The sequence below is a fragment of the Sebastes fasciatus genome, chromosome 1 (genome assembly GCF_043250625.1).
Source record: "Sebastes fasciatus isolate fSebFas1 chromosome 1, fSebFas1.pri, whole genome shotgun sequence".
Classification (NCBI taxonomy): domain Eukaryota; kingdom Metazoa; phylum Chordata; class Actinopteri; order Perciformes; family Sebastidae; genus Sebastes; species Sebastes fasciatus.
In genome coordinates, this window is record NC_133795.1 from 35,135,309 (window position 1) to 35,150,606 (window position 15,298).

General features: G+C 40.8%; 2 protein-coding genes across 12 annotated transcripts in view; one reads left to right on the top strand and one right to left on the bottom strand.

Annotated features, from left to right (window-relative positions):
• Positions 1-5,271, top strand: part of ca16b (carbonic anhydrase XVI b) — a 138,990-nt gene extending 133,719 nt beyond the window's left edge. For both annotated transcript variants that reach the window (XM_074645640.1, XM_074645631.1), the window contains 4 exons: positions 516-662; positions 830-972; positions 2,477-2,612; positions 4,102-5,271. In XM_074645640.1, coding sequence (XP_074501741.1) covers positions 516-662; positions 830-972; positions 2,477-2,612; positions 4,102-4,248 — 573 coding nt within the window. In that variant the 3' untranslated portion in view covers positions 4,249-5,271. The remainder of the gene's footprint in view (positions 1-515; positions 663-829; positions 973-2,476; positions 2,613-4,101) is intronic.
• Positions 5,272-13,907: 8,636 nt separating this feature from the next.
• Positions 13,908-15,298, bottom strand: part of cadpsb (Ca2+-dependent activator protein for secretion b) — a 79,691-nt gene continuing 78,300 nt past the window's right edge. For all 10 annotated transcript variants that reach the window (XM_074645789.1, XM_074645762.1, XM_074645753.1 and 7 more), the window contains one exon: positions 13,908-15,199. In XM_074645789.1, the coding sequence (XP_074501890.1) occupies positions 15,023-15,199 (177 nt within the window). In that variant the 3' untranslated portion in view covers positions 13,908-15,022. The remainder of the gene's footprint in view (positions 15,200-15,298) is intronic.

Consider the following 15,298-nt stretch of genomic DNA (forward strand, 5'->3'; position numbering starts at 1 on the left):
TGTGGTGTCCACGCAGACAGCGTTGCTGCTGCTGCAGCGCTGCTACTGCCAGCCCTTTCTTTCTACATTGAGTTTGCCTTTCATAATGGCCTTTTTTCATTATAAATATATTTATTTTAGACCGAAAAAAGGTTAGAAAGCGTGTGCTCATTTGTAAATAACAATAACAATACATAATTAAAAGCCGGTAATCTATTCATTTATGGAGCCGTGCAAGTCACTGCATCTTCCACAACACTGTCCTGCAAATATTTCAGAGAATAAAAGCCCTGTGTTAACAAATGAAGGGATTCTGTCCACAGAAAAAGTAGTAGTGCTCACGCGGGCTGTTCTAACCTTTTAACATGGGCGCCGAAATAAAAAGCCCCGCGCAGGCAGTGTACTGTAATCTAGTCTACATACAGACGGATGGCATAATGACAGCTAAATCAGTAAAACAAAGAATTAGCGATAGAGTTCGATGAATAAAGGTACCTGCAACATACCTTGTTTGACTCGTCTTTGTTCCTCTGCAGGCTGAGGATGAATTTGTTTATTGGCCGAGTCGGGAGGAGGCCATGAACTGCATCGCCTTCACTGTCACACTCATCAGTAAGGACAGACTGTGCCTCTCCAACGAGGAACAGATCATCATCCACGACTTCATCTTAGAGGCCACACAGGTACCGGATGTACCTTACTTAGATCACTGTGACACACACACACACACACAAAGCATCACAAGTCAGGACATTCCTGGCGTTTGATTGCTGTGACTGTGCAATCCCCAACCAGCATCACATTATTTCTGTCATGTCATATGAGTGATACTCTGACTCCTTTGTGGCAGGACGACTACGTTCTGGAGGTGAGACATTTTCAGTGCCCTAAATGGCCCAACCCCGACGCTCCTCTCAGCAGCACCTTCGAGCTCATCAGTGTCATCAAGGAGGAGGCCATGACTCGAGATGGCCCCACCATCGTGCACGATGAGTAAGTTTGTGTTTACCTCTGTGTCGTCCTCTGTCAGCACAGGGAAGCTCTACTGTAAGTAAGATCCAGTCATAGATCAGTCCAGGGGCGTCATTACAGCAAAATATCCTAACTGCTTGTCATATCTTAACTTCAATTTCAAAGGTAGGGAAAATCCTATGTCACCGTGACAACACCTATTGGTTTATGGACTGCCGTTTTGAAGCCTCTTATTTGGCATTTTGTCCGTCACCATGTTGGTTCTTTGCATCCAAAAGCTATACGAGAGGTTAGAGCAGAGCTAAGTACAACCGAACGCTTAAATAAGCATTTTTAGGTGACCAACAATTAACTTTCATGAACTGAAAAGACACTGTGAACGGGTTCAAGTTGTAAGATGAAAACACGGACGACCCCCAGTCCGGACCGTGGTAGCGACCTGTCAATCACGAGGTAGCCATGCCCTGAAGCATCCCCTGCTTTATGGTCTATTTGACTCTAAATGGGACCATCATTTACTAAATGAACATCATGCTGTATAGAAGAAGACTTGAAACTAGTGATTGAGACCATAAACTCATGTTTACAATGTTTACTGAGGTAATAAATCAAGTGAGAAGTAGGCTCATTTTCTCATAGACTTCTATTCAATCAGACTTCTTTTTGCAACTGTAACGAGGCCCGAGGACTCTGTAGATTAATTACCATTTAGATTTTTATCATGTTGTCGGTCTTTCATATTGTTTCAAAGGCTGCATCTGGATCTGTGTTTTTAAGGGTTCAGAAGTGGCAACAGAATCCCGAGATGTTTAATTACCTTTTGATTTGTCCTTGTTAAACTGTAGTGTTTGCACTGGTAGGATGGAAAACAAGCCACTAAATGTGGAGTGCTCTTCACGGCTTGGGGGTTTGAGAGTCCTCCAGTGTATGCCAGCACTGAGAATCTACAGGCAACGACCAAGATAAACAAAAGTACCACTCTGACGTCTCTTAGAAACCAGGCAACCATAACAACTTCCACAACTGTTCCCTGCTGACGTCTCTCCTACAGACCTCTGTGCCTTCAGCACCTCAGCTGCTGTTAGTGAAAACATCAGCTAATTGAATAGTCTCCTTCACTGAAGGCCCTGATAATCAATCACACTTCATCCCTCATTTACCTGAAGCGGTATCTGAAGTTGTCACAGACTAAATAACAGGCCACTCTGTCTCCCAACCTATTTACAACAGATGCTAATGGGATGGGAAGCTAATTGCTAACAGTCTGTATGGAAGCAGTTGCTTTACTTCACCCATTTTATCCTTTCATAGACTGTAGTGTATTTTATTGGCAGTTACTTGTTGGTTGCAGAGAATATTATGTTACTAACGTCACAGTCTGCAGTTGGTTAATGATGATGAGATCTATACACTAAACGGAGGATTTCGGAGGTGTGATGTAACATTGTTTAAGACCACCTGAACAGGAAGACAGTTTAGACACACGGTTGGTCCCACAGAGCTGATTTTGAACATTTGCACACAGGTATGGAGCCGTGTCAGCGGGCATGCTCTGCGCCCTCACCACACTGTCCCAGCAGCTGGAGAACGAGGGGGTCGTCGACATCTATCAGGTGGCTAAGATGATCAACCTCATGAGGCCGGGAGTCTTCACTGATATAGTGAGTTCACTTCTATGTCAAATACAAAAAAAAAAGACAGACCCAGTCAGCAGCTAGCTGTTGAACAGAGTGGAGCATTTAGAAGCTAAAGAGCCAAATATTTCCCTCTGGAGTTGGTGGAGACCCAAAAAAAAGGCTAAAAGGCATTGTCAGGTGGACACAAACTCTGTGTTCCACAGCGGTGTGCAAGCATTCATAAGAGCCCGCGTCCGTGCTCGGTGTGAAACGGCTTTTAATAGGCAATTGTTTTTGAACAAGTTCACCATATCAATTTCATGCTTTTAAAGGGACTGTTTGTAACTTTTTAAGCGTATAAATGTACCGGGTCGGGACACATGCGCGCTCGCATATGCGCGCTCGCGTGAAGCTGAAGTCTCTGCTCCGCTGCCTGCTTGCCTTCACGCGCGCGTCCTCGCTGTCTCGCTCCACCTCTAAATGTGCATGCATGCTCACTCCACACTGCAGGAGAGTTAGTAGCTCTGAGAATATCTAGTGAATGTACAGTGGACTTTTGTGCAGAAATAACTGCTGCAGCTCCTCCAGACCAACAGAGGTTTCCCGTGTCTTGTGAAGTGACGGGGCTCCGCAGCGAGAAACGTTATCACCGGCACCCGGTCGGAGACGGTAACGTTTCTCTTCCTGCAGCGGGGCTGAAGCAGGAAGAGAAACGGTACTGTCTCCGACCGGGTGCCGGTGTCTCTCTCCGGCTGCGGTCGAAGGCGTTAATGTTTCTCTTCCTGCTTCAGCCTCAAAGCCAACACTAGGATCAGCATTGATTCATGGAGAGACCTTCGTCTGGTCAGCTAACATTACTGCCAAGCAGCTGAACTATAGAGTGATATTGTGGTTTTAGCTGACGTGTGTCGCCTCACTGTTTTGAGCGATGCTCGTTCATGTCTATTTAGAGCGTGCAAACCCGAGCCCGACGCTGACTTTCGTTGACTTAACGGCCACAGGTGTCGCTGTTAACAAGCATTTCTGAAAGTTACATATAGTCCCTTTAAGCAACATTTAAGGCTGCGTTGGTCAATTTCTTGTCACTGGTGGGCAGAAAAACACAGCGCAGCAGCCACCATCACCAGCCTACAGTATATTGTTATGGCTGACATGTTAGCAAACAAGCCCACTTTTCATCCAGCAGACACAGAGCAACGGGCATTAGGTCTGTCGATCGAATAAACTATTAGAGGTAATAAATCAAGTGGGAAGTAGGGTCATTTTCTCATAGACTTCTATACAATCAGACTTCTTTTTGCAACCAGAGGAGTCGCCCCCCCCCCCCCTGCTGGCTATTAGAAAGAATACAAGTTTAAGGCACTTCAGCATTGGCTTCACTTCTCAGAACCCAGAGTTGCCCACTGGTTTGTATCAACAGTGTTGATTAATGCAGTTGTTAAAGAAATGTTATGATCTGTCACAGTTGTGTCGCAGGTCACAGGATGTGATCTGTAACGTTAACCTGTCGTGTGTTTTGTGTTTCTGTACACAGGAGCAGTACCAGTACCTTTACAAAGCCATGCTCAGCCTGGTCAGTAACAGAGAGAGCGGCCTGAGCCCCTTGCACATGGACACTAATGGGGGGGTGGTGATCGCAGACGAGTCGGACCCCGCAGAGAGCATGGAGTCGCTCGTCTGAGGACGTTCTCACACAGGCACTTAATTTGTAAAAACTCGAGAACTTTTCTGAGGCCTTTTTTGCCAGACTATTGATTAAATGAATAACCTTATTACTTTTTATACTGATAAAAGTTTTTTGATATTTATGTTTTTGTCCTTTATTTCTCGTCTTAAATGTTATCCTGCTGAGCGTTTGCACCTGTTTAAGTTGACGTGAGGGGAGAAGCAGCTCTGTCCAGTTTGCACTATACTATCAGTGTTACTGCCTAAATCCAGCGAGTGGAGACGTTTCACAGTTTAAAATCCTGGCGTCACGAACACGACTGGAATCTTTTGGACCGCATTGAGACAAAACCTGAAGCATGAAGACCAGGATGAGTTGAAGCGATCCACTTCCAATAATGTCTCGAAAGAAAAAAACATCACATCACATCGTTGCCCGGCACGCAATATGTCACTTTGTCACCTCGATCGAAACGAACTGCTTTGAGGCTCCGCTCCACCCGGGTGAAGAAGCTCTTTATCACACGTTTAAGAGACTATTACCTGCTTAATATTCATATATCGTCCAAATATCTCACTGCTGTCTTGTATAATGTACTTATGGCTTATTTTGTTATAATGTGTTACGACATCTAATGTGAACATGTATTGCTTTTTACAGGGATTTATATTGTTTTGTAATATATATATAATATATCCTTAATAGCCAGCCGATGTTTTCTCTCTTTTTTTTTAGTGCTTTTGCCTAATTGTCCACTGGCCTTGGTGTAGATTCATGTTTTTTGAGATTGTCATGTGAATCTACAAAGCTCCATTTTATTTTTCATAATTGTTTTTTCCAGCTTCTCTAACCTCAACTGTCAAAGCTCAGCTGTTAACATGTGTAATGGGTATCCGTATTGACACAGTACAATGTCTACTACAAGTATTCACCCCACACAAATGTTCCATGTTTTATTCTTTTACTACATTAAATCACAGTGGATGTAATTATGATTTATTTTTTGATGCTTTTCAATAGAAGAATGTTAAAGAAACGTCAACAAATCAATTTTAAATTCAAAATAGAAAAACACAAAATTGATTGCACAACTATTCATCCCCCTTCAAGACAATATTTAGTTAAAAAACACACCTTTGGCAGAATTGACAGTGAGTTTATGTGGATAACTTTGTACATCTGGACATGTTTTGCCCTGTCAAACTCAGTTTAATAAGGACTTTGAGTGAACATCATGTCCTGCCACTAATTCTGGACTGATTTGAGGTCTTACTGTAGGCTCTGACTCGGCCACTCAACGACATCATCATTGTTCTTTTTAAAGACATTCCTGTGTAGCTGTGGCTTTTGTATTTGATGAAAAAAATATATTTTGCAGTCCTCTCACATAGAGAACCGGAGTTTCCTCCAGGATTTCTTTATATTTTACTGCATTTGTTTTACTCTCTACCTTCACAAGCCTTGAGGGGGGCCTGTTGCAGAGAGTTATATCCTCACCAGGCCTCATGATGAGCATGGTGTGTTTCAGCAGATGTGCCGTGTTTGGTTTTACACTCCTCTCGTGAGCCCTTCGCGGTCTCACTAGTGAGCACTTCTTCTCAACACACTCAGTTTTTGAGGATGAGTTTTAGAGCTGTGCCATACTCCTTCAATTTTTTTATAATCGTATTAGGGATATCCAGTGCCTTGGAAATGTTCGTATGTCCCCCTGATTAGTATTTTTTAAGTAAACTCACAGATTTGTTTGGAGTATTTGTTTGTTTTCATGGTGGTAAATTGACTAAATAGCTGTTGGATCCGGGTATATTAAAGAACTTGTCACACCTTGATAACACATAGGTGATCTCCAGTCAACTTGTAAAAAAAGTGCCGGTACCAGTGATGATTTAGATCTCACAGTGAAGGGATGAATATATGTGCAAGCAGTTGATTTATTATACGTCTTACTTAGTTCGCAGCTCAATTGAGCCTTTTTCTTTTGATCAGTGTTAAAAAAAAAATCTTAATTCCATCCACTGTGATTCAAAAGTTGTAAATAAATCAAACATGAAAAGATCCAAAGGAGGTGAATACTTTCTAATAGGCACTGTAGCTTCTTGTTAGTGGGAGTGGGGGGGGGGGGGGTGATGCTTTATTTGTAACCAAAGATGTGGTTCCAGTTTGCAACATGTAAGTGGTTTTGTCCTGAGATCTATTTAATCAACTCGAATTTAAAATCCAAATTGTTGAATATTGCAGTGCTGAACAAGAGTTAAAGCATGTTTCTGTTCCAGCCTCAGGATCTCACCTTCCAGTAAAAGAATCAGAGAACAGGATTTTAAATTCAGACTGTGAAATATATTTTATTTCGGGCTGATATTCTGTCTCTCGGCACTATTTTGTGACTATTAATTATAAGCCCTTTTCAACCCTGAACATCCCTTCTGTCTTGATTGATTTATGTGTATCCTCATACTCTTATGATGTACCCTCTGATGAAAACTTTTTTTCCTTTCTGTGAACACCCACTTCTCTGACAAAGGGGAGTTTGCTAAATTCAGTGAAAACTCTCCAACATTTGGAGAACGGTCCAGATTGCTGATCACTTCGCTCTTCGCAACAAAACAGCTGTTAAGGGTTTTTCTTTTTGTATGAATGCCAACGGTCCTTTGTGTTTGATATTTCTACGCTCGTTGAGTACTGTGGCTGCGCACATTTACTTCAAAAAATCAAATGTCTTTAATGTAATCTTTGTGATGATCATAGAAGTTTATATTTTCATACAAAGATTTGGTTTGTATGGTGGCCCTGTAACAGATTGTACTTTTGTGGGAAGTTTATTATCCACAGCAAAAATCCCTACAGTCATGCCTGCCCCTCTGAGGACCAATGCTGATATTTAAACCAGATATTTCCTGACATTTGCTCAGCGGTCCAGGGATCCAGTGTGTTAGCCTCAGTGCATTTCCGCCAGGTTGGTAGTGAAGTCTATTTTGTAACTTAAAATAAATAATACAATGGTTTTGTCCATCATATCACGTGTTTATATGATAGTATCATAGCCATATATTCCTATGATGCTGTCATATATCCTATTCTAGTGTAATCGTGTTATTTAATAGGTAAAATTGTATTGCTATTCATGAAATAAAGTTTGGGTTTGGGTGCACAGCATCCTTGTATTACATGGAACTACTGATGGAGGAGTTTTCACTTAAACTGATGGCATGGAAAGCAAATAATCAATCTGTTTATGCTGTCGCCCCCTGCTGTCAGGCTGTCACCAAACACCAGAACAAGTGGTGGAAGAAGGATTCAGATGCTTCACTCTAGTGAACGTGTTGTGAAAATACTCAATACTTATTCTTGTGTCATTTTTCACCTATTGCTTGGATTTAGTTCAGATTTACACTAATAGTGCCCTGATATCTGCCCTACACCTCAAAACAATATGATAATCAAAATATGTATTTATTATAAAACTAGAGCCAAGATGCTTTTAAATACAAAGTTGTCATACACAAGAAATTTCACGCCGTTTTAAGAGAAAATTACTTTTATTAAGGTAATGTATGATGGCACAGTTCAGGCCGTCACATCGATTAAGAAACTTTGTCTGACATGTTTGTTTATGAAACGTCGGAGGCCTTTGAAGTTCATTTTTCGATGCATAATAAGTTAATATATTGTAATTTTAGTTGTATATTGTTTTTCTTTGTAATTTTCTATAATGTCTGAGGAAAATGTTAATATTCCCAACGGCCTCCTCTCTTTCCTCTGTCGTTATGCCTTCGCATTTACTGCATTATGTTACCCGTATGTATGCAGTTCCTAATGTGTTTATTAGAACATTTATTCTTGGTAATGTCGACTTCTCCAAGGAATATACCACTATTAAATGGATGGATCGTTGATATCTTCCTTACTGGACCTCTAAGAAGTTGCGCCACACTTCTCGGCAGAGCATCAAACACCACTGCTTACGTACTAGGTAGGTAGATAGATAGATAGATCGATAGATGTACTTTATTGATCCCAAGTTGGGAAATGACTGGACTCTTTTGAAGTAACTGGTAATCTACATTTGGAAAAGAATTCATTATATGCTAGTAACTGTCCATCAGCATTAAGTCATTATTTAACCAATGCAGTATAAATGAGTTTCTCAAAACTGGTCAACCTTGCACAAATTGAAACTTAAGCCCCTCCCTAACACGAGCATATCCTCCGTTACCACCTGGCGCATGCGCAGGAGGCCTGACGGTATGTATGGAACCTGCGGATCGTAGAGCAGATATCCTCAAAGTTTAGAAGCCAGTGTCGTATTTCTTCGCTTTCCCGAAGCCAAAAACACGAGCGATGTCGGATATGGATTAAACAGCATTTATGGAAGAACTTAATCGCAACTGAATCCATCGATCAATAAGTTTGATCAACAAAAACTCCTTCGTTTGCTCCGAGGTAAGACACAAGGCCTCTGGGAAGGAGGCTGGGTCGCGGGCGGACATGGGTCTTGGGCAGGGGTCTCTAAGCAACCTGCAGCTCTTTAGCTCCTCTCCAGTGGCTCCCTGTGGATTTATAAAAATGGAAAAATATATATATATTTTTTTTCCTTTTCATTTTTATTTTTTATTTATCATTGTTGTAGGTCTATGGTACGACGGTAGGACAGAGTATAAGGGCCACATTGAGGAAAAAAATAAATCTGAGATTTAGAGAATAAAGTCATAATATTATAAAGTAGTATCTTCTATGTGTTATTTTCTTTTTTCTCGTAAAGTTATGACTTTAACTCGTAATATTACGACTTTTTTTCTCGTAAAGTTATGAATTTATTCTCGTAGTATTATGACTTTTTTTCTAGTAACATTCTGACTTTATCCTGGAAATCTCAGATGTTTTTTCCCTCAATGTGGCCCTAATACTCCGTAGTACATTTGCACTTGGGCCCTCACTGCATTAGACTTATATACTATATACTTAGACTATAAACTGTGTTAACTTCATCACAATGATCAAATGTTTTGCGGCTATAGGCAGATTTTTTTTGTGTGCCTAAAATGGCTCGTTTGATAGTAAAGGTTGCTGACCTCTGGTCTTGAGGTACGGGGTACAACCAAGCCCCCACGAAGTGCGCCCGGTCATCGATCCCGACTTTTTATTTATTAATTAATTAATTAATTACGTTTTTTAAGACTGCACTCTTCCATAGTAGCTCTAGGGGTCATCATGACATATGTTCAGTTCTTCATAAGCTCTGAGGAGAGACTTTGCATGTTGTCCTTTCTTTAGTCTTAAAGCACTGAGATGATTGTCCACAAGGTCCCTTTTGAAAACGGAAAATAGGGGTTTAATTTTCCTCCAATTGGATGTGTGGATGAAAAATTTCTCCAGCAGTATCAGATTATTCAAAATCCAGTCACTCTTAATGTCCTTCATGTTAATACCAAACACAATATTTTATCTTGTGAGAGGAGCAAGTCGTTGGATTTTGGTTGACAGCCAGTCCTGCAAATCCTCCCAGAATGCCGCAGAGTTTATACAGTACAGTGGAAAAACAGATGATCAGTAGTTTCAATCTCAGTCTCACAAAAGTTGCAGTTATTGTGATCAACATTAAATCTCAGTCTTAGCAATTCATTGGATGGATAAATATTAGTCATTATTTTGAAATGGATTTGTTTTGTCTCGGGGCTTACAGGATAAGTGATGTATTTAGATCTCCATTTCTTAATGTCTGAGTCTGAAAATAGTTGGATGATGTTGTTTCTATTTGATCGTATTGGGTACAGTATGTTGGTCAGGTGATTACGTAGCAATTTGTTCGAGTTTTTCGCATCCAGAAAATCCTGACCATTAAATCGAGCGTAGCGTTAGTTCAGGCAGGCCATGAAGTCAAGCGCTGCTCATGTGACAGCTGTCGGCTGATGGCGGCCGATCTTAGGCCGGCCAATCAGCTGACGCATCATCTGACAGATCAGATCAGCCCCCTTCTAGGCATTCATTGGCAAATTTCATACAGGGCGCCTTATTTAAGCTCCTTCAACCTGGCCACCTGTGCTGCTTCTTCTACAAAGCCGCTCGCAACCCACCTCCACCCCACCACCTCCTTTAATAATGTGTGTGACTAAACCAATATCATTCTGTGTTATTGATGCTGGCTCTGTTCTGCACCCGGGGGGGTCTTTGCTGCTGCTCTCCCTGCCTTTGGCTTTCCATGTGTGCACATGGAAGGGCAAGGAGGAGTGCTCTCCTTGTCTCATGCTACCACATAGGCTCGTGGATCCACGTATGCGCGTGGATGGGTAGGGAGATCCCAGAGCAGAGCCATACCGCCAAATATAAATGTATATATTACTGCATGTAAATAAAGTTCTTTGACTAAAGTGGTCCTGACTGAACTTGAAGCACAGGTAATTCTATTACACACAACTGTTTATCTATGTTTTGGACCAGTCGTCTAACTGGAACAGGGATCGCTCTGATCACTTTATTAAACTGGGCATGTGTGCAAACTATGTCGTATTTTGAGCAGAAGCTTTCCCAAGACAGCAAGTATCCCTGATCATTCATTAGATGCATTATTGACCAGATATTTTTATCCATCCAATGCCGTAAGTAGAGAGATTTACCATTAACACAACACGTATCCATTGTTCCAAATGGGGGTTTGATGCGGGGCGAGATTGTGTGTACATGAGTTTCCAGCATATCAATGCTTGTCTGTGAAATAAGGACAGTTTGACTGGCAATTTTTCAATCTGAAAGTCACATTTAAGAACAAACTCAATACCTCCCATTTTTTTTAATAGACCTCTGAGGAGACAATACCAGATACAATCTTTGTTTAGCAGAAAGGATTGAAGCCATTTTAACTTTAGCACAGCATTTAATCATTCATAATCAATAGCTTGCAGACCCCCATCTTTGTATTCTTTAACCATTTCTGATTTCCTAATGTAATGAGCCTGATTTTTCCAGATAAAATTAAAGTTTAATTGGTTGATGGTTATTAGGTATGACCATGGAATATGCAGGATAAATACACCTTGCTAAGGATTCCATTTTAGTTAGGTCACATCTCTTTGTAACCACATATTCAGCTTAGATTTACTATCAATAATTTTGTCTCGTATGTTTAAGGTCTCACTGATTTTATCATCTTTAGTTATATGGATGCAAGATATTTCACAGAAGATTTGATAGGAATGTCATAAGCTTTTTGTGAGGTTGCAATCATGTACAGCCATTAATTCACATTTCTTGTGATTGAGTTTTAAACCTGATGCTTTAGAAAACAAATCAATAAAGTGGCAGTAGTCAGTATATTTTTGGCATCATTGGGCAAAAATTCCATAATAACATTTCAGCATATTGTAATTCAAGTGTTCTGAGAGATAACTAGACTTCTGCTCCTCCTCATGGCTCTGTTTTCAGGCTTTAGAAAATCTAGCCTGTGACGGGAGACTTTGACCAATCACAGGTCATTTCATTGAGAGAGCGTTCCTATTGGCTGTGCTCTGGTCACATTGGCGTTCCTTCACCAGATTTCACAATGGCGGCAATAGCATCACAAACTTTCTCATTTTACAGCTAAACTGTGCACTAAAAGATTATTCTGTGAAATCTTGCAGATGCCATTAGGAGCACCGGATGACACAGAGGTACATGATTTTTTTCAGGTTACCTGTCTCATGTACTGCTGTCACAATATAGCGACCGTTTTATTAAAATAACTTATTTTAATCATATTTGCTCCAATCTCGCCTACTTCAGCTTTAAAGCTAAACCCACCAGCATGCTACAGCTGACAATATGATGCGCTTCCAAAACTTTCCGGGTAAATCTCCGGGTTAGTTTCATAAATCTTCAAGAAGTTCATAACGAAGCTTAATCTAAAATATGTTGTTTGCTTCCAGTAACCGACAACATAAACACCAAGCAGCTGTTAATACGAAAAAGTATCCTACCTCAGAGCTTCAGCACAGAGAAGATGTTGTCTCAGGTGGTGTGTCTAACAGATGTCCCTTTTCTACCCACAATGCCTCATATCAACAAGTGTGTGACAATTTAAAGCACCTGTCTTAATATCCAACACATGCTGTGGGCTACAACTTGAGGCTTGAGCCACGTTTTTCTTTTGTAGCCGAGCTAAAACACAGAAAAAGACGACCATAGTGTTGCTACTGTAGGCAACAGCTTTGGTCCAAGTTTACTTCCTGTCTGCATTAACAAACATTGCAACAGGAAACACAAAGGGGCTCATTTAAAATGTTTATGTTGTCAAGTTTGAAAATGTCTATATTTGTTTGCATTTTGGCAAATTGCCACCATCAAAAGCATGCCGAATTGGCTACTAGCAGTTCCTGTTTGCAATATGCCCATGATCGTACTGACAACTACCACCGGATTACTTTGGTACTGAATACAATTTAAAACCGTGATGATTCTCAGGCAAGTTCCGGTGTTATAGGGAACGTCACTTCCCATGATTTATATGCAGCCGTTTATCCTCTGAACGTGTAGGTTACGGTGACCAGACAAACCCTGTTTGGGGGTTTGAAAATACGGTCACCCTAGATAAGAGAGCCAGCAAAGCACACCCTTGCAATCTCTGATGTTGCACGCTGTCGAGCCACAATTACGCACGTACACGGTAGATCCGCTGCTTTAAATGCAGTTTTGAACAACAGAACCCTCTGTGCTTATGTGCACATCAAAAGTATCGTTTTGATTAATTATTCTACATAGTTCCTTCTGCGCATCAACAGGCATTTCGCTCCTCTTATAAGAAGAAGAAGAAGGGCACGTTACTGATCCCTGAGGGGAAATTCAATTTTGAACTCGCTCAGGACGGTCCGTTCCGTCTTTCACCCGGTGTCTCCATCCTGACCAAAATGTCATCCGAGCTCCACAATTTTAATTATAATAGCCTGAGACAAAACAAGGTGAAAAATACTGTACGTAGGCCCAGACAACAACACGTTTCCTCAGAGGTAAACTCTCTACGGGACTCCCAAACTGTCAGTCATGGCGGCGATAGCCCTGTGAATAAAGGGGGTGAAAGTAGTGAATGTGATAATTCATGATTCTCACAGCCTCTAATGTACCCTCCCACGTGCACGTTAATATGCATGCACGTGTGGGAGGGTGCATTAGAGGGGGTTTCAAAATATGGTCACCCTAGTGTAGGTCACAGTGAATCTAAAGATATAGCCTGTCTGTGTGTTCAAATTTGAATTATGACTGAGAGGAAGTTGTTTAAGCAACCTATATCTAAAGTATAGTGAGTAGTAGGTAAATGTAGCCTACTTAATTACTTTCCAAGTAGTTCAGTGTGTATATAATTGTGTCTCAGGTGGACATGCATCTAGTAAACATGACAGCAGACGCACAATAATTTTTATTTAGAAGCCACAAATTGACACCATTAAAAGCATGCCGAATTGGCTATTAGCAGTTGCTGTTTGCAATATGCCCATGATTGAACTGACAACTACCACTGGATTACTTTGGTACTGAAGAAAATTTAAAAACGTGATGATTCTCAGCCAAGTTCTGGTGTTTACAGCAGCCTATCTAAAATACAGTGAGTAGGTAAATGTAGCCTACTTAGTTACTTTCCAAGTGCAGTTTCAGTGTGTCTATAATTGTGTCTCAGGTGGACATGCAGCTAGTAAACATGACAGCAGATGCACATGTACAGTAATTTTTATTTAGAGGCCACAGCTCTTGCATATTACAACTGTTGGCTTTCATAAGGCAAAAGCAAGAATGAATCCACCAGCTAATTCACACAGAAAACAGAAAGCGTTTGGGGAGGGTGGGAACCCACAGGCATGCAGCGATGGCTCAGAATGCAATGTACAGCATTTTATATTTATATATATATTTATATAATATATACAAAACAACAGTGAGACCCAAACAAATGCCAGACATCTCATTCTACACAATTACAGAACAAAGACGGACCAACTTTTTTTTTTTTTTTTAATAAAAAAAATTATTTTTGCTCTTTTCTCTGTAAAAGTGCAACTCAATTAAAATAGAACCTGTTTCAAGGCCTTTTTAATGTTGAAATAAAAATAGAATCTCCCAAGTTATCAAAATGGACCTATGAGAATATTGCATCTCTAGAATACCCACTCGTTGAAGTTCATGATTCCTGTTGAACCGTGTCTAATTAGTAATTGAGATAAGATCACATAGCATTGACACATGATAAAAATGCAGGTCTGGACTTACTGTTGATGTTAATAACAGTGAGTAGACAACAACAGTGTATCTGTAACAGCCGTAAACAAATACACAGGTTTATTTTCAGTTTGAAGCAGTTGGCATTCACTTAAAAACAGACAAGACAAAGAAAAGGGTCCACACACTCATCATCACGACAATGTACCATTAATGAATGTAGAATACGACAAAGAAGCGCCATATAGGTTTGCATTGGACAGGGACACACCTATTAATCTCACTCAACATTGTCAAACAAATGGTTCTCCATATTGCTTAGTAACACATAGAAATGAATTTAGAAATGAATGAATCAAAGATAGGTGCTATCTTTATCATGACACAGCTAAACTGCCAATCATGGTTATTTTTTCACTTTTTTTAATTTTTATTTTCCTCAGTATAAGTACTATTTTATAGTTAATAGTTCCTTCATAGGCATTTTCGAGCTGACAAAGAGGTCCTAGAGTGGCTATCTGAGTTGGTACATGCATCGGTAACCAGGCTAAAGTCAAAAGTGTGAAAGGGGGTCGGGGTGAGGGAGGGTTCAGAGAGTGTCAGTGTACGGGCTCTAGTCGTCCTCTTCGTCCTCCTCGTCGCTGTCCTTCATGGAGATGCCCTGCATGCCTCCTTCCCTCACTGAAGCAGTGGCCTCCTCCAGGATCAGCCTGTTGCGCACCGTGTCGTACATCTTACTGTTCAGGGTGGAGTCCAGGACGCCTTGCAGGCGAAAGTCCCGGTACTTTTTCTACAGGAGGGACAAAGATACAGCGTCAGATCTCCATTTCCTAATGTCTGAGTCTGGAAATAGTTGGATGATGGAGTTTCTGTTTGATCGTATTGGGTA